This window comes from Rhea pennata, chromosome 1 (assembly GCF_028389875.1).
Source record: "Rhea pennata isolate bPtePen1 chromosome 1, bPtePen1.pri, whole genome shotgun sequence".
Taxonomy (NCBI): Eukaryota; Metazoa; Chordata; class Aves; order Rheiformes; family Rheidae; genus Rhea; species Rhea pennata.
The window spans coordinates 106,348,195-106,374,613 of record NC_084663.1 but is presented as its reverse complement, the minus strand read 5'-3'; the positions used below and the strand labels follow the sequence as shown (position 1 = coordinate 106,374,613).

The following is a 26,419-nucleotide window of genomic DNA, read 5'->3' as shown; positions in this document are numbered from 1 at the left end:
TCAAATAGATCTTTGGTCTGCATAGTAGTTTGTTTATACCCCAATTTCTCAGGTTCTACATGAAGAAAGAATTGCAAAATTACACTCTACCACACAAATCCTAATCTTCTCAAATCCAACCTTACCCCAAAACTCATGAATTTAAAAATGGCCATGATCTCCAACTGAACCAAATGGTTTCAACAAACCCTACATAGGGAGGGCATTTTCTGTGTCTGTTAGTGGAATGACAGAGAAAAAGATCACCCCTAGATGAGGATAATGCATATTTTTATTGTGTTTAATATCCTAACCTCATTTGGGGTTTTGTGACAGATAAACCATTTTAGAACTATCCTAACTAAGACACCTTTTTATTTTACTTTAGTTGTAATATATAAATACATTAAATGTACGCATTATAACCTGTTACATTCAGTTACGTAAGCACTAAGTAACAAAACAGTGTCATGAAACATTATTAGCAAAGTGACAGATGAGGCTGGAAGGTGTTCCATATAGATGAAGTCTGTTATGATCATCCATTTAATCCATTAATATAATCATCCATTATGATTACATACACTTATGAATCAAGTTTCTAAATCGCTGCACTTAAACCAAACAGGAATGTAAGCACTCAAAAGCAATCAATCTCATAGGCAGAGAGAAGAACAACTATTCAGTTTCATGGATGTGTTTGGCGATCACATTAACTGTGAGTCTCAGTGATAATTACATATATCTTTGCTTAGAACAGACTGTGTAGAAGTGCAATTAAAGACAGGCCAGAGTGAAAATAAGAAAACAAATCCATTCTGCTAAGCAAGAGTTTTATTTGCAAGAAGCATTTTTTATGTTTTTTTTTTTCCCAGAAGACTCACAGCAGTTACAAAACTACCAGCAGCCAATGTCACTAGTAAACAATTTCCCAACCATTGCCATTTTTTTCCCTTTCCCCTACCAAAAATCCTGCACACTACACAAACATTGCATGATGGAGTCTGCCTTAAGGCATTTCCACTCCAATGAGAATAGCAATTGAATAGCAATTAGCAGCTCTAGGAAGAGCTGCACTTGAAAAATAGAAGAGGAGACGACAGTGATTACAGAGACACAGGCAAATAAATGCTCTTCTAAATACATTTAGGAACATATCCTTTCTGTGTACATAAGTTAATAAATATCAGCATTCTCCATCACTCACATCTGTTATCTCTACATTCAGCACAGAATATTCTACAATAGGTGAACAGAGTAGTTAAATACAATATAAACAAAAGGTAAGTTCAGGAGCAATTAAAAAACCCCACCTACATATCAGAACTGTAGAAAATATTAAATAACCATTCTGTAACTCATATTATTGCATAGGTATTGCATAACCACTGTATTTGAGCTGCAGACAACTGTTTCTTCTTCTCCTCGGTAAAATAAAAGCAGCTTTCTTGCAACCCTGAATAAGTAATTCTAGAGTTTCTATTTATCCATATTTAACATTGGAGCAATTTTATATGCTAGAACAAAAATAGAGATATGCACAAGCATTTTCAGTATGCATTTCCACTGGACTTTCATGCATTTCTTTGTTTCAAAAGATTCTTTTTCTCCCAAGCTCTGATTTTCAGCACAAAACGAGTATTTTTTTTCATTTTATTAGTTCTTTTAATAGGACCCATGAAATTATAACTGTTCTCACTTTTTTAAAATTTTCTTAATCTTTAGATAACTTTAGTACATTTATTTCCTTAGCTACTCATTTCTGCCTACTGTTATGATCTGATAGGTCTAGACCTGAAGCTCTGACTGTAGTAAGTCAAATTCTCAAAAGTGTATCTCAATGACCGAAATCAGTATTCACTTGGCAATATCAATTCTACTGGTAGTTAGCTGTCATTATGTACATTTGCACTAAGCATGACAACCGTGATATCTAACAGCTTAAAGAAACTTCCTATTAAATTTGGGGAGAAAAGATTTATGTTCATGAATACTCACAAAACAATTAATAAAATGCTTAAAATTGTAGCAAGTTTCCTCTGTTTCTTCATTTAGCTTAACACAAAGTCTACTAAGCCAACTACTCAATCTTTTTACTTCCTAGATGTTTCAGCCACATAACTGTTCCTATGCATCATGAAAAAAGATGTTAATAATATTTTACTTACTGGAGTCACTCTGCACAAGCAGATAAATTATTGAAACTCTGCTTACTGTACACACATTCATAATACAATAAAATTAAATTTTTTTAAGAGAAAAGGAAAAGGATATAAGTAAGGCCTACAAAAACTTGGAAAAAAGTATTTCTAAAACTAGCACCTTTAGCTTTGATCCATGGGGCACAGAAGGGTAACCATCTTGTCCAGGTGGGACAAACAATTCCCACTTCCCATACTCCGTTTTCTTATATGGATGAGAAAATGGATTCCAGCCATCTGCAATATAAGAAATGTCATTAATGACATTTATCTTAAAACATGTCTGATTAAAATTCAAAAAGTAGAGTATTTTTATTCTTTTCCAGAGAATACTTAAGTGACAGAAAACACTCTTACATGTGATACTACTGTGTGCTTTCAGAAGTTCAATAAACTATGTAATATGTTCACTGAGAAACTGTTCTCCAATTCTAATTTAAGAAATGTAGTTACTTTCAATTCATCTTCAATCAGGTTGGTTAGATTAAAGCCATAAGAACTCTTCCCTTTCCCTCCACCAAAAAAACCCCCACTATGAACATGAACTAAGAACATGAATGAAAGCTTTAGAGCAGTCATTATAAAATCTGATAATTATGAGGACAATAGGAGCGTGTCACTATTGGTACCATCTCTTCCAGAAAACTGAGTGGCTGAAAAGTAATTCTCAACATAAAATTAAATCAGAACCAAAAATTTAGTTGAAAATGGAAGAAACAGTCTGGAAAAAAAAAGAATAAAGTTAAAAAAAATCACAAAATGAATAAACCAGTAGAAACATTTGTTACAACACTAGGGAAAAACTCATCAACTTCTGTTGATCATGGAGAGGGGGAAGAGATGAGTTTGGCAAAAACGCATCTGAAAAAAACTTTGAGTGCATGAATAAACTATCTTTGGACAGCGTTACAGACCTTATGCTTGCCAGTCCTGTAAATTTAAAAATATACATACATATATATATATATATATATATATATAATAAAACTACTCATTGCTTCTTTTATAACAAGTTGATGCCCTATCAATGCCAACATTCATTAACTATATAGAGTAAGGAAGGAAAGAACAAAGTGTAGACAAACTCGGTAGCAAGAGCTGTGAAAACACTGCAGTATCAGACAATGGCTAGACAGCTGGAAAATACAGCATGAATCATCACAGCCATGTCTAGTAAGTTTTAAAAGAAGGTTCCCTCCTCTTTTTTTTTTTTTTTAATAATAATAATAATAATGAATAAGCTGAATAAAGCTTAAATTCCACAATTCAAGACTTCGTATCTTTTTGATCCATCAGGCATTCTAGGTGTACAAGGTTAGTCACCGTGACATGCCTAATCAAATAATCACAGTCATATCTGCCAAAAGTATTCTCTATTTGTATAAATTAGTATTACCTGTTCAAACTTTAACACTAGTATTCTGAATGACAGATTTAGGCAATATAATCATTTCTGGACTAGAAGGAAGTGGCAATCCAAATTTCAAAATCACTTCTTTCTTTCTAACCCACATAAGCTCAAGGAAATGCAAGGTAATAAGGTAATAAGAAACCAGTCAACTCTGAGAAAAAACAAATTGTATGACATTTTCTTCAAGTCAACCTATTTGCATACTCCGCTACAGTAAACAAACTGGTTTAGATTCCAATGAAAAAAAAGGATAAACAGCTGTGAGTGACCTCATATTTACAGTAGGCACAGTGCATACAGCTGGTAAGCTATATTTTCACATCCTATACTGTAGTTCCATAGATAGATTAAGCTAGTACAAAACAATATTGCTACTAAAATGTGGTTCAAGTTAAAAGCAATTCAATTAAAAAAAAAAAAAAAGAAAAAAGCAAAAACCCATACACCTAGACATGCCACTGGAGCAGGAGCATCACTTTCAGTGGCAGTAGCAACTTACACTTGATTTTAAAGTCACCTCAAATTTACATAGCTAATTTACTTACTCATCACATTTGTAGTTTTTGCTGGTTTATTCTCAGGGAAAACCTGGACAGATGCCATTGTTTCCTAATACATAGCAATGACTGTCAACATATGAAGTTGTACAGACAAATTTTCACACTAATCATTTGAAAGCTTAGTCAAAAACTTCAAGAGTATTATTTAATTTCTTAGATTATTTCACAATTCATTGCAAAAATGCTAGGTTTTGTCCTGCTTTACCTGGGGAAAAAGTATATAGATTCTTGTTATGAATACAGAGCATATGTGCTGCAAGACCTTCTAATACTGGTTCATCATGAAATAGGAAAAAAAAATGCCATGTAGGAACAAAATAGCATTTCCAATTCAGTAGTTTCCATTTTAATGCTACTTTTCACTTTTGTGCTAAAGAAACATAAGCAATCCTCTTGGGGTTAGCTACCACCATTTAAGGGAAAACATATTTTAAAATGAGTAGAAATTTCTAATGAATTTAAAATTCATTTAGTACAATAAGCAAACGGATTCCCTAATCTTCATACCCAAAGAACATTCCATTATAAATCAGCTTTCACTATTTTTCCGCCTGCCCAAAACAGTTATCCCTATGTGGCCTGAATACGCACTCCTGTTGACCAATTTATGTTTTCTTTCATTTATTTTTTATTTCAGGACTTAGTTTAAACTAAGTTGTATGTAAAAGAAGATATTTGCTTCTAATTAAGTTTTAAAAAATGGTACAAAATACTTCTCAATTATTTTAGCATATAGTCTAATTCAAATTAACCACACTTAACATTGATAAACCTCGTATTTATAAAAAATGTAAGAACATTGCCTACAGTGAAAAACAGTTTGGCTTGCCTTTCAGTATATGTTCTTCAGTAAATGGCTTGTCTGATTGGCAGCACCTCCACTTCACGGACAAAGTTGGACTAAATGATCTCCAGAGGTCTCTTCCAGCCAAGACTTAATAAGGCTAAGAAATAGCACCACAAGATCACATCTGCATGGAAGCAGAAGATGGTCTTGCTACAATGCAAGACTACTTCAGGGGAGGTGGAAAGAAGTTCCCTATATTCATCTGCCTATGTATGTTCCAATAAGCATCATTAATCAAAACTACATGCTGCTGTGAAGCAAGAAAGATTATTTGCTAATAATAAACAGATGACTTGAGCTGCAGAGAAAGATTAGGCTGCTCTTAAAGAATGCTGCTAGTTGCTCCTATATAGCTGCTTAAACCAGAAAGATGCTAATCTTTAAGGAATAAAACTGAAAGGCGTAAATAAAAAAAAAAGACTAGATAATATGACAAGAAGATATAAAGCATATAAAACAAATATTCTAGTGCCTATTCATTTTACAGTGATGATCAATTTCAAAATCTAAATAAATATGCATTATTGTTTCTATAATAAAATATTTCCCATACTCAAAAACTGAAATACAATTAATTCAGTATTATAACAATGCTATCGTTATTAGGTTATTTGGATAGTGCAGGAAAAAAAATTACTCAAATTAGAAAGGTATGTTTAATAAATTATTGCTTGATTAATAGCAAAATAGTTGTATTATCAGTAAGATTAGGAGGGATTTATCCATACATCTTAGTCTAAAGCTTCAATAATGAAAAAATGTAGGTCTGAGTCTTGCCAACACAAAACAAATATTACTGTGGCAGTAACAACAGCAATAACTTCTTACAAGTATGGCCCAAGCTTCAGAACTCTTTTTTTTCCCCCTCAAGAAGCAGGACCTTTACCTGGAGCATATGCTTTGAGAGTTAACATCAGAAACAGTACCTAAACTTTAATCACCAACATATGCTGCTCACCATATGTTAAAAGCCCAGAAAGAGCACCTCCAAATAGCACTGCACCTTTTAAACAAAAAGTAACAAATAAGCAAAACCCCACAAACATGCTAAGGAGATGAAACTGTCGGGTTTTTTTTAATTATTATTATTATTATTATTATTATTATTACTATAACGAACAGCGAAAATGTTGGAAGTTAAAGAATTCAAGCAATATGGGAAAAAAGAAGAAACTGAAATGAAAACAAACATCCTAAGAAGATGCAAGAAGATACAGACAATGCTTGTAAGCGTTTATGACTGTCAAAACTGTCTTTCCTTAAGGGAAGTACTACCAAATCCTTTAATTCTCTGTGCCCTCCTCCCCTCTTTGGGTATGGTAAATTTTATAGGTACCTGATCTTCATTGGTTTTCAAAGAACTCTTCCTAATTGAGCTGCACTTCTTAATTACAATACACTATCTGAACCAAGTACTCCAGCCAACAACTTACAGCATACTAAAAACCCAGCAAATGTCTTACACTGGGACAGTATCTATAAAAACTTAGGAAAATTTGCTCAAATTTGAATTCACTACATATGTCAAGATTCCTGAATTCCTACATTCTTCCAGCAAATTTCTCAGGAGCTCTGTTACAAAGATTCCCTTGGGACTCCTGCAATTCACCTCTCCTCCTCCTTCCTTTAGAGGGGAAACAGCTGCACCCATCTGATTACAACCCAGTGGTTGCACCCATCTAAACGTCTGCTTTCCACAAGCATCTTGATCATTTCTGCCGATGTTGCATATGCCTCTGTCTCCACCTGCCAGCAATACTGTGGGCTCATGTTGATCTTTCCTCTTCTCAGACACGATCCTCCACTACTTGCTGTTGATGGCTACTGACTGAACAACAAACACAGAGAAATGCCCGTTTATACCAGACCATCTTATTGAAAACCAATCCTTATTTCTTATCCTCCAGATAGAGAGTCATTAATGAAGGTTATAACAAACAACATTGTCTTGAATTAGGAAAAGAAAAGAAGTACACAGTTAAAATACCCTAAAATAGAAAGTCTCCTACAAGGAAGTGGCTCAGGCTTCCCTCAGTTTTACTACTTAGTTTTCAGAATAGAGTCTAACAAGTCTTTGCAGAGCTTCTTTAAGGAAGAGATATCAAATTCCATTTCAAACAAGGAAAGGGGCATCAAAATCCATCTGGATTAAATATGAAGTCAGAAGACAGACAAAAATTCTCTGCGGACCGCGTATGTTATAGGTAGAGGCCAATTAGGTCTTCCTCTTTCTACACTGCATGATTTCCAACAGCTCAATAGCAGGGTCATTAACATAATCTGCCTAAGAAATGATTAAACAGAGAAAGCTCAAATACTGACCAAAAATCAAATTTCATTACTTCTCAGATTTGATGTTTCCCTGGATATTAATAGCAGCTTACACTTCAGCCTACTGCCTTCAGTTCTCTGCAAGCACAGAATTACAGCACTATTTATCTTTACTCATGAAATCTAGGTATTTCACAAAGCTTTGTTGAAAGGAATAAGAAATTCAGTATCATACTTTGTGGTACCCAGATCACATGTAGGTAAGATTTTAGTCTTAAACAAATCATTTCAATGTATCAAAAAATAAAACCTAATCAAAACTTTCAGCTATCCAAGTTATGAGGCTTAAGTTCCTTTCTTAACTCTGACAAAACGTGTCACAGTAGAAACCACCCTAGCCCACCCTTCAGTCAGAGAAGCTCCCCTCTACCACTTTAAAAATCAGGTAGAAGCCAGTTAGATATTCTAAAATGACACAATTCTTAATTTATGTATATATATTTTATTTTTACAGACAACATACTGAGTCTCAGCACAGCCAAACTAGTTCCTAGTTCTAGATCAGTGGGTTATACTCAAAACTCAGACTTTAACTACTTTTTAAATAAAATGTTTTTTTAAAAAAAAAAATAGTTGATTCTAAAATAGCAATAAATTGCCAGTAGTCACTAGGTTCCTCAGCAATAAAATAAGCAAATAAAACATTCAGTGATTTATCACCAAGATCTTTTAAGGTAGTTATAACGTTAATACAGCCTCTAGTATCAAAATTCAGCTAATTGCCACATACACTTGATTTACTGAGCTGTTAAAAGTACTAATTGAGAAGTCTTAATGTTTTCAGATGTTCATTTAATTCTTTAAGTATCTTTTTAGATTGAGATTAAAACAACATACCAGAACACCAACAGATAATTCTTTACAATTATGAGTTTGAAAAAGGAGACAAAAACAATTCTGAAAGTACTGGGATTTTCTTAAAGTCATTTTTTTCCTTTACCAAAGCAATACAGGTCACATGTGCTATCACTAAATTCTAACCTTTTTCCAGAGCGAACAGTGACACTAAGAATTACCCTGTAAATGGGAGCTCTCATTCATTATGAATGTCTCAAAACGATGCCCAAAAATAACATAAATGGAACCAAAGTATCAAGATATTAAATCTTTTTTGTCCCCTATGACAAATCTAAAAGGAAAAAAAATACAATCCCCCCAAGACTGAGGCTTTACATCTGCATAACTGCATAAACAAATTATGAATGTTTATCTTAAGCACAGTTCATAAATTACTATGATCTATTAGCTTAATTTCTTTCAGAATTATAATTAAGTCCTTTGTAATATAGCCTATGCCCATCATTATCCTTTTTATTATTTTTAATCCTCAAATGTTATTACCTTATCAAATTAAATAGCATTAATATTTTGTGTCTTGCAAGCAAATGGAAAATCTAAAATATAGTCTTGCTTGGTAAAGCAACCTTTGCCTCACAGACACTGCCAGATTAAGTAAACCACTGTGAGTAACACTTCTAGCCAAGTTTCTAAAAAAGTTAAAAATAAAGCATAAAACTACTTTTTTGAGATTATATTATTATATTTTAATTTTAAACTCAGCAGTTGCTGTCATTTAAGTTCCATGTTTCTTTTTTGTATAAAATGACCCCCATCAGTGGTTCTTTATATTATTTTTTCCAAAAAAATAAATGCAATCTCGATATTCAATTTAAACACACAATAACCATAAAATTAGTTTGAGATTTCAATGTGCTTGAAGGTTAAAAGGATTCAGTTTTAATTAAACATATCTGTAGCAACTTAATTCTAAATCTTAAGGTTTTGGAAGCCAGTTTTTCATCAGAATGCTATTAAAGCTCATCTGAATTGAATAACAATCTTCCATTCCTCTAGGCTTTCATTATCTTCCCCTTTGGGATTGAATACTTTACTGTGACTGATGATGAACACGATATGCAGGACAAATGTATTTTTTCCACATTAAAGAGAATTTCTTTTAGTCTTTTGACTTCTTACTGCCACATTTCATTAGTGTCTACATAGAACTATTCTAAGATATTTGTCCCAAATTTTTGCTTCATATTATGTGATATACGAAATAGTTTTAAATAATATACTTTTTAGAAAACCATTCCAGCTTTTAACTATAATATTCTGGTACACGTGTACTTTTCCTCCCCAGAAAGTCAATTTGCAAGTTATATTCTCTTTCTAAAATTCTAGGCACTAATTTTTTTAAAGTCAGTTTTAAAAATGGACATTTATTAAAATACATATTTAAACCAGATGTATTCTATTCTTAGACCCTGCTGAGTAATTTAATCCAAAGACTATTACAGCCATCACATGAAAGAATCCTAAGATGTAACTGATGGGGTAAAAGATCGGAGGGACAGAGTCGGGGGGAGGGGGAGAAATAATATTTTCTGTATTCATATACATAAAATACAGCTATTAAAATATCCTCATCTAGTTGTCTTGGAATCAGTGTTGATAGATGGTGTTACTACAATCTAGAGTAGGTATTGATGATTCATTAGTCAATTTTGGAGTCACAGGATACATCTGATTCCCATCCCAAAACTCAAGCACTATATCAACCTACTTCAGCATCACCTATTCCAACAGAAAGACAAGCAGCATTTGAATGAAAGCTAGTCTGCCATTCATTAGATTAATCATATCAAACAGGACCATAGCTGAAAATGCTGTACTAACTTTTCTGTTTTGCTTGTCTTCTACATTTAAAAATAAAATTTCAGAAGAGATTTTTCAAAGGAAAAAAGTTTTATATATATATGTATATGTATATATATACACACACACACACAATATTGCCTAGTCAGATTATCACAGTTTCAAAGAAAATAAAATACCAGCAGTTAAAATAGATGCTATCAGTTTGAGTCTGATGTTTGGAAAACAAAAAGTGTAATGTGAGTATTTAATGCTTTCTTTTGCTTATTTCATTTTTAAGCATACTAATCCTGGTAGTGTAGGAAAACAGTACTAAATAGAGTGCTGGGAAGCACCTCTGAAAAAGAAGAATCTTAACAATAGGTCTGAATAAAACTATCAGGATAGTCCATATGTATCTTTATTATTAGGTATACTTTTACCAATGTTTAACTAACCATAGTACTTTAAAAAGAACCATCAGATTCACTACAGTGAATGGCCTATGTGAAAACTCTTACCATTTTAAAATTATATAAGCACTTAAAAGTTCCAAGTTCATAACTATTTCTTCTGCAAATGCCAAGTTTGCCCATTTAATAGCTGGCTCAAAAATATGGAAGAAAGAAAACTCAGTAATATTACCTTTTAATTTAAGAAGTAGTTGTTGATTGCCTCAACAAAGTCTGGAATGCATATAATTTTTTTATATTTTCTTCCCAAAGCATTCACTGGTTTAGTAATTCAGCAAAACAAAAAGTTTTGAAGTTGCAAAAATATAGCATACTTCTGAGACATAGTTAAATGACCAAAATCCCCTACCATTTGACATAGAGAATCCTGGTCCTGTAAGAGACAGTGACAAAATTCCTAGTATCATGATGGAAGAACATATAACCCTGAAGAAGGAATAAAGTACAGAAATGAAGGAGAGGAGAGAATGTGGAATTAGTATTTCAAGACTTAAAAAGAGGTCTATCTGACTTGCTTTTAAGAGTTTCTAGAAAACAACTTATTTCTGAGCATAGTGTGAGTGACCAGCAAACTCATATTTTCATTTCACGTTTCGAATAAGTCTTCTCAGAGAAAGCAGCACCATTCCTCTGTGCACTCCTACTATTTTTCCTCTGTTAACACCATTCCACCTCCTTCCCTGAAAACAGACCACCACCTACTCTTGCTTGGATATGTTCGCCTACAGTTTTTGGCTATCATTTTCTAGCAGGACTTTCTTCACCTACACCCTCTTGATCAGCAGGAATCCTGAAGGGCCTCAGTCCTCAACATCGCTACTGTTAAGTCAGCCACCAAAGAAGATGCATCAAATTATTCTGCTTTCTTCCTCATTCCTGCATACAGTTTTATAGAAGCCTAACCGTAGAGCTTTAGGAAGAACCTCGGGTAATTTAGAGGCACTAAGTCCAATGTTGCAGTGCAATTAGGTTAGACCCTTTTAAGGGGTCACCTCTTCACATGTATAAAATGCAAACATAACACTGGCTATACAATACAAACATGCATGTCCTTAGTCTAGTGCAGTGCTGAATAAAAAGCCATCAGTTTGAATTATTAACTGCTATCACATCATCAACCTCTATGACATACGCTTTTACTATCAGAATTTTACTATTGTTTTAAAACTGTCTTTAAGCGAAGAGGGTATTGATCTAATATATTATAGAAGAGAACAAATATTCTTGAAAATACTTACTGAAGTCACCTGTGAGAAACACTGCTTCAGCTCCTGGTGCCCACTCTTTACAATATACTCCGCCATCCACGAATTGGTTAACTCCAAAAGTTTTGTAACTTTTGGAAAATTTGTCAAGGCCTCCTTCATGTTCCTCAATGCTCTTCAAGCGTTTATAAAACAGACAATACCTTTCAAAGAAAACAAATAGTGTTTTTGAGAGGAGGAATTTAGGGGTATTTGGAGTGGCAGGGAGGGAGCAGTTTAGCAAATGTTTTTTTAACATAAAATTGGCAAACATAAAAACATGTTAAGTGAGACACACTGTAACAGTGTATTCTTGTACTACGATACCAAATTCACTGTTCTTTACAGAAATAAGAGTAATATCAAACACATAAACCATACAATTTTTCCATGATTGCAAAGTTGCAATCTTCACAAAGTACAAATTACTCCCCTAAAGCAGGAAAAATAGAGTTAAGTCTCAAACTACAACTCATGACTGACAGTCAAAAAAAAAATCATAGTATTACTACACAACAGGAGAACTTCAGACACGCTCACTAGCACTTTTTCCCTCAGACTTTATTAGTATTGAATGTAGGCCTCATAGGGAAAATTGTATAGGTCCAAAACATATATCACAGCTAATTTGAACAGATAATCTCAGGACAGTGAAAAATTTGCTATCCACTATAGCAAGAATGAAGGAAATAATTTGACACTTGTGGAAAGCAGTCCCTTAACCACTCTCTAGAAGGACCATCAGTAAGAATATATGCAGTCCCCTGACACCAGAAATGTTTGAAAAAATTACCACTTCCTGGAAATACTTATTTGCTACTTACTCAGTATTTACTTTCTCCTTGCAAGACTAGAAATGCCATAAATGTCTAACAAAAATTTATTATTAACAGCTTGGAGTTTTCTGACAGATTTTGCCCTGATTTCTCTAAGGAGTCCCATCAGTTCTAAAGTACCTAAGGTGCACTGGATAAATTAGGAGGGCCAACTTTGCTTCCTGAAATGCGAGCTATGTGAAGAAGCATGGCCAAAACTTCACAATTCCATTGAAAGTTTATTCATCCAAGATGGAAGTTAGAGGCAAGCTTTTTTGTTTGTTTCTTTAAATTAGATATCCCCAATGAAAAGTAGGAATATATTTATGTTCTCTATAAATTAAGTTTCCTGAAAAATAGAAAAACTGAGAAGAATCACAGAAAAAAAATGGCCATCTGTCTGCTATATTTTTTTTATTTTGAAGAAAAACACACTAGAGGTACAGTACTATTTCTAAATGCTACTCATAACAATACCCTCCCTTCTAATCACCTGGAGGGAAAAAAAGAAAGTGTGAAGATACTGAAAAGGAAAAAGGAGAGACAAAACAAGAGTAAAGTAACAAACAGCTTGGTTAAAAAAAAAAAAGGCAACTTTCTGTTCAAAGTGTCAAGACTTAGACGCTGCTTTCAGCTTTATTTTAAACGGCCCTTAATTAGTTCAAAATAAGGTTAAAAATGTCTATTTACTGGTCAGTTCAATTGAAGTAGCATTAACTTTAAATTTAAATTTTCAGTATTCTGACTCTCTCTAAGGTTAATAAATAAATAAATAAATAAAGGTTAAATACACAAACACAGAACAAGTCACTAAAACAACAGCTAAAGTTCAACAACTGACATTTGGTAAGGGCAAAATTACTCTATTATTGAAGGGTTCTCCTTGAACAAATGTTTTAATCTTTTCTTTCTTTAATTTTTAATGCTTTCCTTAAAATACATCAATTGCATTATACAAGAGCACAATGCAAGCTGGTATTTGTCCCTTGCAATTTCTCTGCCATACATAAGCTGCTTCAAAATTGCTGCATGTCACATGTATTACTATTAACCTGTTCTGCTGCTGTGTGCCCAAAAACCCCTTATATGCTATATGTAGCCGTGCCTGTTCTAATGTCAAGAGATGCAACCCAGGTAATGAAACTTTCACAAGTTTTAAAATAAGAAGTATTTAAATCAAGTATGAGGGAGGGGGAAGGATGAACTTTAAGTAGAAAGCTTATTCTGAAACATTTTTTAAAAGCTTTAAGTACACCTTTTCTAGATGTGGTATTTCCCACATTCAAGACGGAGTGGTAGCATTCATCTTCAAACAAAAGTCAGTCATACAAATCTCTGAAAGCTGGAGGAGAAAGAGATAATACATTTATTAACAGAGAAGAACAGCAGGTCACAGAGAACTGCAATCTCCAAACAGAAGAGAGGCTGTGATATGCTTCTGATAACCCAGTGCCATATGAAAGCTGATTGCCTATTGCTCTTCCTCTCTGACTTCTCCATAGCAATAGACCACACTTATCAGTCTGTCTCCTCTGCCCAGCTGCTTAAATAGGAAGTTGCAAACAAATTCAAGCTGAGTGGTTAATTGGATGGGAGGGGCAAAAATGGGCTTTCAAAAGACAATGACAGATTTAATATCGTTCAGGAGCCAATCTAGAAGTAACGCATATGTTGTAAACTCTGTAGTCTTATTATAGGAATGCTAAATGTGCACCTACTGTTTCCACTTTTGTCTTTCAGTGAATTCAAATAAACACATATAAAGAGATCACTACATTGAATATAATAAATTATCATGTTTATTTCATTATTCTAAGCAAATTTCTCTTCTCGCTCACCTTGCAATGCCAGTGGTCAAGCTTATGTATCCAAGCAAAACAGCATTTCTTTTGGAGGACAGAGGGCTGGAGAAGGAATCAGTCTCACTGGCATATTAAGCAAATTGTTGATAACTATTTAAAACATTTCAATAGTAATTTTGAGGAGAAGGATTTTATTATTATTAAATTGGGAAGTTTTGAACAAGTAATGCAGCACTACATACATTTGGTCACAATGCTTCTTCCATTTTCCACATGCACACCATTTGTGATACATAGCAATTTTACTCAGGTATTGCTCATGCAATTCACTGCAGAAATCAGATTTAAGAGCTAATGCTCTCTGTAACCATTTTTTGAAAACATTTTTTGAAATCATCTCTTGAAATGATCAAACAGAGAATTGTAGTTTGTTCAAAGTTCACAACAAAAAACACACGCTTCTGAAATGGATCAATTACTTGTGCTGTGAACTATTCTCAAATCTCATCTCAGGAGATGAAATGCATCTGGCCACACAAGAAAGTCATTTGTCACAGAAGGTCATGTAAAACAAAGTAGAAGTGTTGTTGTGTATCTTGTTGCTATTTCATACGGGAAAAAACAATAGCTAAGTGCATGCTTATGATCCAGATTTAGAAAAATTTTAAGGTTTTGCTTTCACAAAATCTTTACCTTCATTTCTGGACTACTGAGGCTTGTTAGATATGTTTTCTTCCAAACTGAATCCCCAGAAGTAGTTTACCCAGAAAAGGAGAGGGTTTTTTGTTGTTGTTGTTGTTTTGTTTTTTACATTTAAGCAATTTCAAAAATTCCCATTGCTTACTAAGAAGCATACAAGCATTGAAAAACACGAGGCAGACATACTGTCTGTAGCATTTAGTGATCGCCCTGAATTCTGAGCGTCATGTCATATTGAGGATAAATACAGATTATAGCCAAACTACACACACAAGAACCATCAGGACACATTTCAAAGATGAGACAGAATTTGTAAAATTCTGGACACGTAAAGAGAATTAACAAGTGTCCAGAGCAAAAAGTCAAAATAAAGAAGCTGAATTTGTCAGTACGCTTTTCACATTTTCCTAGCTTGATGAATCACTGAAAGTCTTTTCAGATTTGTCTAGTTTTCCACATTAAAGCTGACACTGAAAAGCTATTACAAAGTTAAAATTGTATGTAGGTATGCCATGAAAAGTACAATCGTTACCTTTGTAGCAAAAAACCTTAGTACAGTAGCAATGAGATCCATACAATTTCAGGGGATGAGTCAGGAGTAACAGAGCTGTATAGATCAAGACCCTTACTACAGGCCAAGTATGAAATAAAACACTCTCTGCAAGCCCAGAAGACAGAACTAGACAACTTGGATGTATTTCTTGCTCTTGGGGACACATGTGCAAACACGTACACACACACAGTCGTGCTTGGGAAGATCTGGAGAGAACCATGCCAAAGGCCTTTTCAGTTCCTATCCTATATACATTCACCCACCTCCATTAACAGCCAATGGGTTACAAAACTAAAATAAAGTTAGATGTCTTCTTCAGACTTACTTGAAACAAAGACTTCCTAATCTTGGTAATTCCACAAGCACACATATACCCATCTTGAAATAGCGCATTTGGTAACAGAATAATACTTCTACAGCAGTATCCTTTTCTTCCTCTGATCTCTCACGATGAAATAATGGTAATGATAAACATCATTTGGAGCAGGGTCATAGCCTTTTTATTATATTCATAATTTGTGGTACAGCATTGCTTTAAGTCTATACTTTATATACAGTCATGTTTAAAACCTTACAACAGAAATGTAGAGATTTGCTGACTTTCCACAGAATCAGGATTAAACCATCCAATATGAATTACTATAATGGCTATCCAAAAAGCAAATACTCACCAATATAAAGTAAGCTTTACAGTGAAGGAATAAGTTTACTCAGTAGCTGTTTCAGATGTTAACATTTTAGGGGAAGAATATTTCCTCATACTTCTCAGAGAGAAATACATATTATAGCAAAATACGGCCTAGAGTCAGTGCAAAGCTAAGGAAGAACGCAAAATTAAACAGTTCTTTTCCCAAAGATATTACTTTCTATGTATGTAGTAACCATGATATACAAAACCCTCCTCATGCTGCAAATGCTATCACCACTGATTTTATTCACCTAGTGATCCAACTAAAAAATGCCAGACAACACAGCAGCATACAAGATGCCCTCATTCAATCAATATGCTGCTGCATTCCGAGGTTGCTGCAAGAGATCAGTTTTTATGTCCATTCTCATACTTTTTTTTTTTCCCCAAAAAGGTGCGGTTATTGCACTTACAGAAGTCAATTCGACTATTTTAAAGTCTGTCGTGTCAACACTGTAATCAATCATTTTAGTCTCCTTACTTACAGTGCTGATTTTTGTAACTATTCATCTTTCAAACTCTTTCTGTTCACACTAGCTTCTGTGTTATAACTTATTTCCACAGTCCTGGCCTAATGCTAATGCTAATTTATTCAAAACATAAAAGCAAATAGGAGAGGCTTTGAGCATGATATTTGTTGTCCATATGGAAAGCCCATTTTGCAGGCACCAAAGGAAAAAGAATCTGAAACAAAATGCCCAGTAACATACACTCTCTATAACCAAATCCTCTCATCTTTCAATGAACACAAACATTGACAGTAATGTCAGTGTTAAAATAAAGGAACGGTCCTCATTCAGCTGTTTAGGGAGGAAGACTTATTTTTATTTTTATTGTTTTTAAGGGGGAAAGGATTGAAGGAAGGTTGCAGGATGAGGTTCCTTCTGAAGCACTCTCTTAAGTCCAATAAATCAGATGTATCAGAAAGCAATGAACAATAAGGTGTCAAGAACAAATTCCTGTTGCCAGCTGTTTCTTCAACTAGCTTTGTCATCAGTGAAAGCAGATCAAAGCAAAAGCATCAAAATTTAATTTAATTCTATTCTCTTTTCCATCCCTCTACCTTACCCAACTTGCATTTTTCTACCCAGAGCATTACACAAAGTAACCATACTTGAGGAACAAAAGCACAGAAAGTCTCATGCCAGCACTATGAACTTCAGAACAATAGATGTACATAAGTTAAAAGGCAGTAAATCAACTTTATTGTTTTAGATGATTGATTTGAACTTTCTCGGTAGTGATGTCTCGTCTTACTTAGTTAATCTTTTTAATATACTTTAAAGTAGATAAATCAACATTTGAGTAGCCTGTAACCTTTGAAGCATTAGAAGGATGTTGAGAAAATATGCTTTGGAAGCACAAAAGACCAACAGCTAATGGACAGAGACACAGAAAGAGGCCATCATTTCATTTTGCTTTTCTGCATGTCTAGAACTGGATGCTTGCTATGCCTCTGAAATCATGATCCTAGAAAGCCTGTGAATGGCTAAAATTTGAGCTTTCCTAAAGTTCTAGTTGCACTATTAAAATCATTCACTACACAAGTACTTTACCCTTTTCTCCCTCAAGTCATTCACTGTAACGTCACAGAATCAATAGTAGGTTTAACATTACATCAAGCCCCCACAACCACATGCAAAAGTAACCTATCTCTGTTGTACTTCCAGATTAAGTTCAACATTTGTATGTTTTATATACTTTACAAACTGAATAGGCTTTTTTAAAAAAAATGTGCTATTGCCTACACGAGATAGAAGACATAAATGCAGGTTTGCATATGTCACACAGTTTTGATTTATAAATATGTGATAACAGATTTACATAAGCATGTAAGACTAAAGAAATTTGTATTTTAATTATGTATATGATTTTATTTATATATATAAATAAATAAATATATATTTATACACACACACACAAGAATTTGACAGTGAAATTCAGTAAATTTTAAATTTATAATTTCATAACCTTGAAGAAAAATCTCTCATATTCAGCACTGATTTTTCTAGATATAAAGCCTGGTACCTGTGAAATGTGCAACAGTATTTCAGACGGTCTTGCATTTTACATGTTACTCTTTATCCTTCAGCTGCTATCACTCTTCACGAAAGCAGTAGTGTTCATATAGACAAATAACATTAGTTGGTTAAGATGAGTTATGAAGTTAGAGACAACTTAACACCCATTTTTCAGCTGAAAAAATGAAGATTCTGCATTAAATTCATTATGATTAAGTTCACGAGGTGTGATAAAATTAATTGCTATCCTAATAATCTATGAATGTGGGAGTTTAGTAAGAAACTTATGCAGTTAAACCATTTATGTTATGATTCTTACCATCAAAGAAGTGATAGAATTTCAAGATCGGCTCCTACTTGAGAAGTTTTCTACTTATTACTAAAAAGATCCCACAGCAAAGAATCATAGAAGAAGAGCAAGAAAGGCAAAAATTTCAAAGTAACTTTTCCAAGTGTTCTTTAGCCTGCAGATAATGAATGCCAACATGCAGTTTTTCATTTACAGCAGACAAGACAGCTCTGCTCTGTGGTTTTTTAGTCTCCACAGGAGATTTCCTTAAAATTTACTCAAAGGAAAGTAAAGCGGGGGGAGGAGGGGAAGGAGGGGAAATAGAGGAGCACAGCAGCACTGTCTGCTGCTGCTGCATCCCTTGATCATGATAGCTTTTCTTTTAGCTACACCCAAAAAGCTTTTTCAAGAATATAAGTAAATGCGTTTACAAGTTGTGTGTCTTTACTACATCTCTCCAATTCAACCAAGTCTGTAATACTGGAGTTTACATTGGAGATGGAAACAGAAGGAAAGGGCTGGAGGAGGAGGAGAGGAAAGAGAAATCCAATAGTATCCATAACATCGTAATTCAGTAGTTACTTAAAACATCCAGGCTCCTTCCATGTCAGTGAAAGGATGTAAACTCCCAACACTCTTTGGAGGTTCCACTACTTCAACATGGAGAGAGAAGGTAGACCTCAAACTAAAAGCAATTTCTTAAAAATTAAGAAATATTTGCCTGAGGACAATTAATGTGTAATCACTTCTGTTGAATGACAATTAATGTGTAATCACTTCTGTTGAAAGTTATTCATAAAGGACAAAGCGACTAAGTATCAATTCTTTTCAAAATAATTTAAGTCTAAGTCAAGCCCTAATAACAATATACTCTGCAGTATCTACAAGAATGACAAAAAAAATGAAGTGTCAGAAAATATTACGGAGCTACTACAGAGTTTGACATCCTATCAGCAGCTGCTATTTCTGATACAGATGTAAAACTAGTAAGTAATGAAGGCTAAAAAGTATAAATATATTTAAGCATTATTTTAGCAAGATAACTGTTTGCTGACTTATGTTCCAGCACACTGCTCTCTTGCACAACGCAGAGCATTAGAAGCAAGCCTCTTTCCTGCTTTGAACATTAAGATGATTTAGGGACTTCACTATCATCTGACAGCTGTAATGTCTTGCCATCAGCCTCATAACAAACATACATACTGCTTGATTCAGAAACAAATGAAAGAGTGATTACAAGAGATACTGAGACTTAATGCAATCATTTAGTAATAGTTGTTTCACCGACTTCTCTAAATCAGTCCTGCATCTGAGAACACCCTTCTCCACCACAATGTTTTTAGAAGCTATTTTACCCATATATATGTGCTTGCTCATCTATCTCCCCCTTCAATTTATTAGAAGCACATGGATGCACCTCATAGGATAAGTGTAACAAATTACTAATGTTTAGAAGGTGCAAGAGGCAATTCCTTTCCATCAGAAGTCTGCAGAACTAGTTGAAAACATGCAAGAGCAACAAGAAATATAGTAAGTTCTACTTAAGGATGTGTATAAGAAAGTTATTTTTATCTTTGTTAACCTTTATAGAGTTAAAAATATATACACCTATAAACTTTCTAAACCAAGATTTTTGTGGGTGGCTGTGTTTTTAAAATATTAAGTTAATTATCCAGAGAAAGTTGTAACACAGCTATGCACACTCTGCATCTGCCAAAGCAACCAAAATATATAGACCTTTCCCTCACAACAGAGAAGCTAAAACAGCAACTACAAAATAATGCTTAAGACTCCATTTTACATGTTTTTCTTTGTGTTCCAATAACAAATTTACCAGTAGCACACCTTGTTTACTCAATTTTACACAGCTAAATATTTATCAAACATTTTAGGTAGGAGGTTTTTCAGTTAACAGTCATAGTCTTGCTATCCTTCTGCTTAATAGTCTTAATTGTGTATAAATTGTACGCTTAAACTCCCTTATTACTCTAATTTGCTTTACCAACGATACCAAAAGAAATTTGGGGCAGTTCTTTTTAAATTATCTTAATTAGAGATAAACTCCATTATATTTGAGCAGAAAGCTGGAGAAATGTAAAGAGACACATTTCTTTCTAGAAATCAGTAGACTATGTTAGCTTGTGTTTCATATTACACAAGAGAAAATAAACTGAAAGGTCAGTTGAACAGTTACAGCATTGCCCTTTTCCAGGGTAATCAGCAGAGCATGTAGCAAAGACGTGAACACAAGCGTGACTGGAAAGACAGTGGCTGATAAAGAGGCATGCTGCCAAAAGTACATGAAACAAAATACTCCTCTTCCAGTGCCAGCTGAGGAGTGTGGCACAATGCAGGATTTACTTCAGTAACTCTGATTTATTACTTTAATTTGAAATTGTGTTCTTGTTAAACATTCAGGTTTTCATTTTGCCAAAAGACACTAGAATATGTAATATTGAACATTAATCACATACCCAGGTAAGCTACAGGAGCAATATCATTAATAATTTTTTTGTAATAGGTAGACAATACAGTCATTAGAATTAATTTAGCTGGTTTACTAAAGCATTTTTGCTTTAGGTACACATTTCTTGTTATTCAGTAGTATTTACTTGAAAACTGTAGAGTAGACTCTTTCCCACCATTTGAGAAGCAGTTTATTTTTCCCCTTAGTAAAACCTATTTATCACTGGAATCTTCCAAAAAGGCTTCTACAAATCATTAAAATACACTTTAAAAAACTCTAAGTTTGAGACAACTTTCTCAAACATTTTATTTACCAGAATTATTTTTAATGAAGCTGTAAATAACAGCATATCAATTCCCATTTGATTCCACTGTCAACCATTTCTAACAGACTTGCTTTGTATTAGTAGATAACAAGGTCAAGTCTGGAAAAAAAACAGATTCAGTGATTCCCATAGCACCAGTACTGACAGCTACAAAGTTGGAATCAAAACACAAGCTAGAAGCAGTACATTAGAAGCTTCAGGAAAAAGAAAAAATATAGATTTAAAAAAATAAAAATAAAAATAATAATAATATGCTTTTTGGTGGGCAGGTGCTATTACATCAGGTCTGAAGCAACCTGGAAGTGTCATTCAGTATAATTTCTAAAGCAAATACTTGCTTCTGAGAATCAGCACATATTCCTCCTATAGGTTGTCAGAGTTCTGCACATTAGTCATTTAAATCCAGACCAACTTGTCACTATTTCATTTAATTTTAGTTGCCTTAAAAAGAGTTATTTTCAATGTACTTTTTTTATTAGTTTACCACAGCAACAAACATAAGCAGCCATCTGTTTCTTCCCAAATTTGGATTCCAAGTATGCTGCATCAGTTTGGCTACTGCATTCTTAGTAATGCTGCAAGTAATTTTAATTGGCATAATGTGTAGCTCAACACAATACTAAGCAAGATTTATCTTTCTGCATGAACACTCAAGAAGTTAAGAATCAAGAGATTTTGTCTGCCAAATAAGAAAAAGCTTTTATGTCAGAAGTCATTCTTATTTCAAATAAAATTACACCTTATATTTCTGATTACGCTAGCCACTCTACTTTAGAGTGCACACTATGCAAGTTTTATTTATTTCCTAACAGAAAACTGTGCAGCTGCTCTAGCTACAACTTCAGTGTGAATTTCTATAATAAATCTTACTTAACCTTCTTCTAAAATCTGTTCCAAACATTAAAAACAAAGCCCTGATTTAATAGATCAGATCAATGATTTATATGCCCAAGCAGTCTACACTACCTTAAAGTTATGTCAGAAACTTAAACAAAAATCTTTGTAATTCCATAAAACAATCAACATCCTCCAGTTATAGGGCTGTTTCCTAGTCAAATTTACAGATTTGACTGCCATCATAAGAGGCTGTCAAAAGAAATTGCTAGGGAAAAGGTACCCACATCAATATCTCTGCTAAACATCCTGCCCTCCTATAACACAGTTGTCATCTTATCTAGGGTAATCACAAGCCTATGTTATTTCACTTAAAGTTAAATCTTACCATTTTAGCCTCAATTTTAATTGTGACAATGAGTTCCAGACTCACTGTATACAATATTTTAAGTAGTTTTCATCAGGTGTTCCTTTACTGTTGCTAATAAAATAAAAACTGATGCATCTACTGCAGTTCCTTCATATTATTCAGTATTTTTACGCTTACATTACAAGCCCACGTAACTCTCATGCACACAAGTACACTCTCGATGTAGGTTTTCTCCTAGTCTTTAAATATTTGTCACCCACTTTTAGACCAGCTCTCTATTGTAACAAAAAAAAATCACAACACTTAAGGGGAAAAAAGCATGTATGTTATTTCACATATAAAGAATGCTTACAAAAAACATTAACATATGGAAAAGGAAGCAAGGTATAGTTTATTTTCTTTTGTTGCTGACTACTGTGCCAGTTTGATCAGTCTTCTCTGGCTTGTGCAATAAATATTTTACACTTTGGTTTGGAGGCTTTATGGAGGGCTATTCACACTGACTGCATATTCAATTAGTCAGGTAAGCCTAATCTGTTAGCGGTAAAGCCAAAGAAAAGTGACTCTCCCAGAAGAGAGCTCTAAGGAAGAAAATGTCATCTCTAGTAAATGGAAAATAAAAAGAATGCAGAGGGACTGAGAGGAGGAGGAAACAGAACTAACTTACCTTCCAAACTATTCATACTAGCTTTAGGCACTTTAGCAGAAGCATCATGCTTAGCTTCACAGCACAGATCTGTCTAAATTTAATTCTTAATTCTGACTTCACTGTGGGCCAGACCAACAAGGAAAGATGAGCACTCTTAAACATTTATACATTCCACAATGGAAAATGTTTATAATTTAATATCAATAAACTGGAAGTAGAATTAGTATTTATGTACGTAAGAAATATCAGTGACTACTATCAAATAATATAGTCTATTCTCAGGAAAGATGAGTAATCAAAAAGTATGTATTCTTGGTCTCTGCTGATAAGTAGTTGTATGCAAAGGCATATGTTTCATTTACAGCCAAACATTTTCAAAGGCACCCTCTAGAAGAGGCTCTTCTCCTCGACTTTAGTAAGAGTGAGCACAAAAGAAAAGTGCATGGCCACTAACTTGATTCACACTATCATCTTTAGAAGGTAGGTATAAATACCAAGTTCTCTAAGTTATCATACTGAATGTTCGAGCCTCTTTGTAAAAGAGACGAGTTAGGATTTTGTGGAGTTCATCTGTTCTTCTGAAGAATTAAACACAACAATCTGGATAAAACTAAATACACCATTTCAGGTCAGAAATGTGTTAAGAACTTCTTAACCACAGAGTGAACACTATTCAGCAACTGTTGGACCCATCTCAACCATATAGCCATTTTTACAGAATTAACATCATAAGGACACATGACATAGCTTCCAAGACATCTGCCTACCGTGTTTTTACATTAGCGAGGACAGCCTGATAGTCATAGAAGTCACTACTACTTTACAGCTTCCAAGCATATTTTAGTCTCTTATCTATAATAGTGTTAAAGAAGTTATGATTCAAGTTTCAAGTTGATGTGACTAAAGAAAACAGCAAAACAAAAAGGGGAGAACAATAACTGATGCTGCACTACTGTTCACGACTCAAATCATCCACTTTAAGTATCACCCACAAAAAGAGCTGTCTGGACACTTACATTGGATTTTTAAATATCTGAAGCAGTGAGGTAGCCTGGGACACATTTAAGTGCAATATTGAGGAAGGGAGCTGAGGGGAGGATAAGGAAGCATGAGCTTAGAAAGCCTGCTATTGCCAGGGTTAATCATCTCAATATGCCCTACAAGCTAAGCACAAGGATGGATCTACTTTTAGAAAATAAAACTGAGAAATCTTCAGAGATCACAAAAGCATTAACATTTGTCTAGTACTAGGAGTTTAGAAACAGCAGATGAACAGTTACCTGCTATTAAAAGGGAAGGAGGAAAGAGGAGGAACTATTTTTATAATTCCATACTCATCTTGCCTGCTTGTAATACCACACCCACCTCCTAAAACAAGTACTAAAAAGGGAATGGAGTTTTCCATACCACAAACCTTGATAAAAGATTTATTTATATAGAGGCTTTTGTATAAGAAAAAATATTTTTAACCATTCCTTTGAGATAGATAAAATTAAACAGCAAAACGGTTAAAGAACGTAATAATTGAGTATTATATGTTTAAGAGGATTTCTTTTTTTAGTAAGTCCCCTCCCCACTATGACATTGCTATGATTTTCTAGGGTTTTTTTCTCCTCTTTATAAAAAGAAATTACACCCACCAATTTCCTAAACAGTGGACCAGCTTCAGAAGTTGTATCTTAATGTACGTGTCTATCTTTGAAGTACAAAATAGAAAAAGCATTACATCATACTCTTGGTAGAAAAAGTATAAGATTATGTACAAATCAAACATTTGCATTAAATGTACACTGTATACACATGCAACAACATCCCTCCCTTCTCCCCTCTCCTACCGAAATATGCACAACAGAACATAAAAGTAGTACCTCTCTTTCTGGAATTAAGCCTAGAAAAAAAACACTGTTTGCTCCAGTTCTTAGACTGGAGAGCTGCCAAAGTAAAGCCTTCTAACTGAAGCCAAACAGAACAGGTTAGTCCCAGAGCTTCAACCACGCACATCTCCTTATCTGAGGTCAACTTGATACACACCAGTATCAGGGAATAAGGCAAAGGGAGAAAATCCCAACCAACAGCTTTAATATTAGTTATTGACAGTTTATCAAGAAGTTAGCCTCTGAATTAAGAGCTACAGCTCAAGCAAAGAGCTAGTAAACACTTTTGAGGCATCATGGAAAAAAGAATACTGTTAGGTACGTAAAGAGTCAGCATATATATTTTCTCATGATATATTCATTACAGGACAAGTTGTTGAAGTATTTAGTATTGCATAAATAACTTTTATACTCTGTAAACCGTAAATAGCTCTGTACAAATTCCTTAAAAAAAAATTACCCCTCCTTTGAGGAGTCTGAACTCCTTTTCATCTTCCACAAGGCCACACATGCATAGTATTCATAAGTGTGATTTTCTATGCTTTCCTAACACATTATGTACTGAAGGCTTAGTGAAGCAGCAGAACATTGCTAATAAGTAGAAATGAGACTGACAGCTTGAAGCCTTTTTCAATTGCCATTTGACTTGATGCAAGATTTAAGTGTAAAACAAATGCAAAATTGACAGAACAAGTACTAGCTAGATAGGAAAAAAAATAGTAGAACAATTAAGCATTGAAATACTGGATCCAGAGAGATTATAGAATAAACCTTGTAGGTTTAATGCGCAAATAGACAAACTTCTAAGCAATCTGGCCTGAATTTAGTGTTGACCTGGTTCTGGACAGGAAGCTGTGACTTCAATATAATTCCATTATTCCTTCCAACATGAACTATTCTACGAAAATCTAGTACTTTCCACATTTTGAAGCTAATGCGTTTTGTTCAAGAAAAAGCTAAGAACATGGCAAGACACAACAAAAATGTAGACAGTGACAGAAATACTACAAGCAGTGCAAATATCTTTAGTGATTGACAATCACACAAACTTCCTCTAAGCCTGCATTCATTTTCTTTGTATATATATATCTGTGCACATAGATAAAGGAACTCTACATTCCTAAAACAATCAAAAAATATGGACATAACCAATCTTCTGCTTTGAAAGAAATTTTGCTCTTAATGCTTTTGGCAATATTTTTCACATACCTTATTACCATACGAGTTTTCCCCCACATGATTTTAAAAAATATATGTTAAGGAGGATACCAAAGTATATAAGGTAAGCTTTTGCATCAACACTATCTTTTAAAATATTACTATAATATCCACATATTCACATGAACTGGT

General features: G+C 34.0%; 1 protein-coding gene across 2 annotated transcripts in view; it reads right to left on the bottom strand.

Moving 5' to 3' along the window:
• The window catches only part of GBE1 (1,4-alpha-glucan branching enzyme 1), a 149,027-nt gene that overhangs the window by 102,453 nt on the left and 20,155 nt on the right, over positions 1 to 26,419 (bottom strand). For both annotated transcript variants that reach the window (XM_062597651.1, XM_062597661.1), the window contains exons 2-3: positions 11,678 to 11,847; positions 2,302 to 2,417 (exon numbers count right to left, since the gene is read on the bottom strand). In XM_062597651.1, coding sequence (XP_062453635.1) covers positions 2,302 to 2,417; positions 11,678 to 11,847 — 286 coding nt within the window. The remainder of the gene's footprint in view (positions 1 to 2,301; positions 2,418 to 11,677; positions 11,848 to 26,419) is intronic.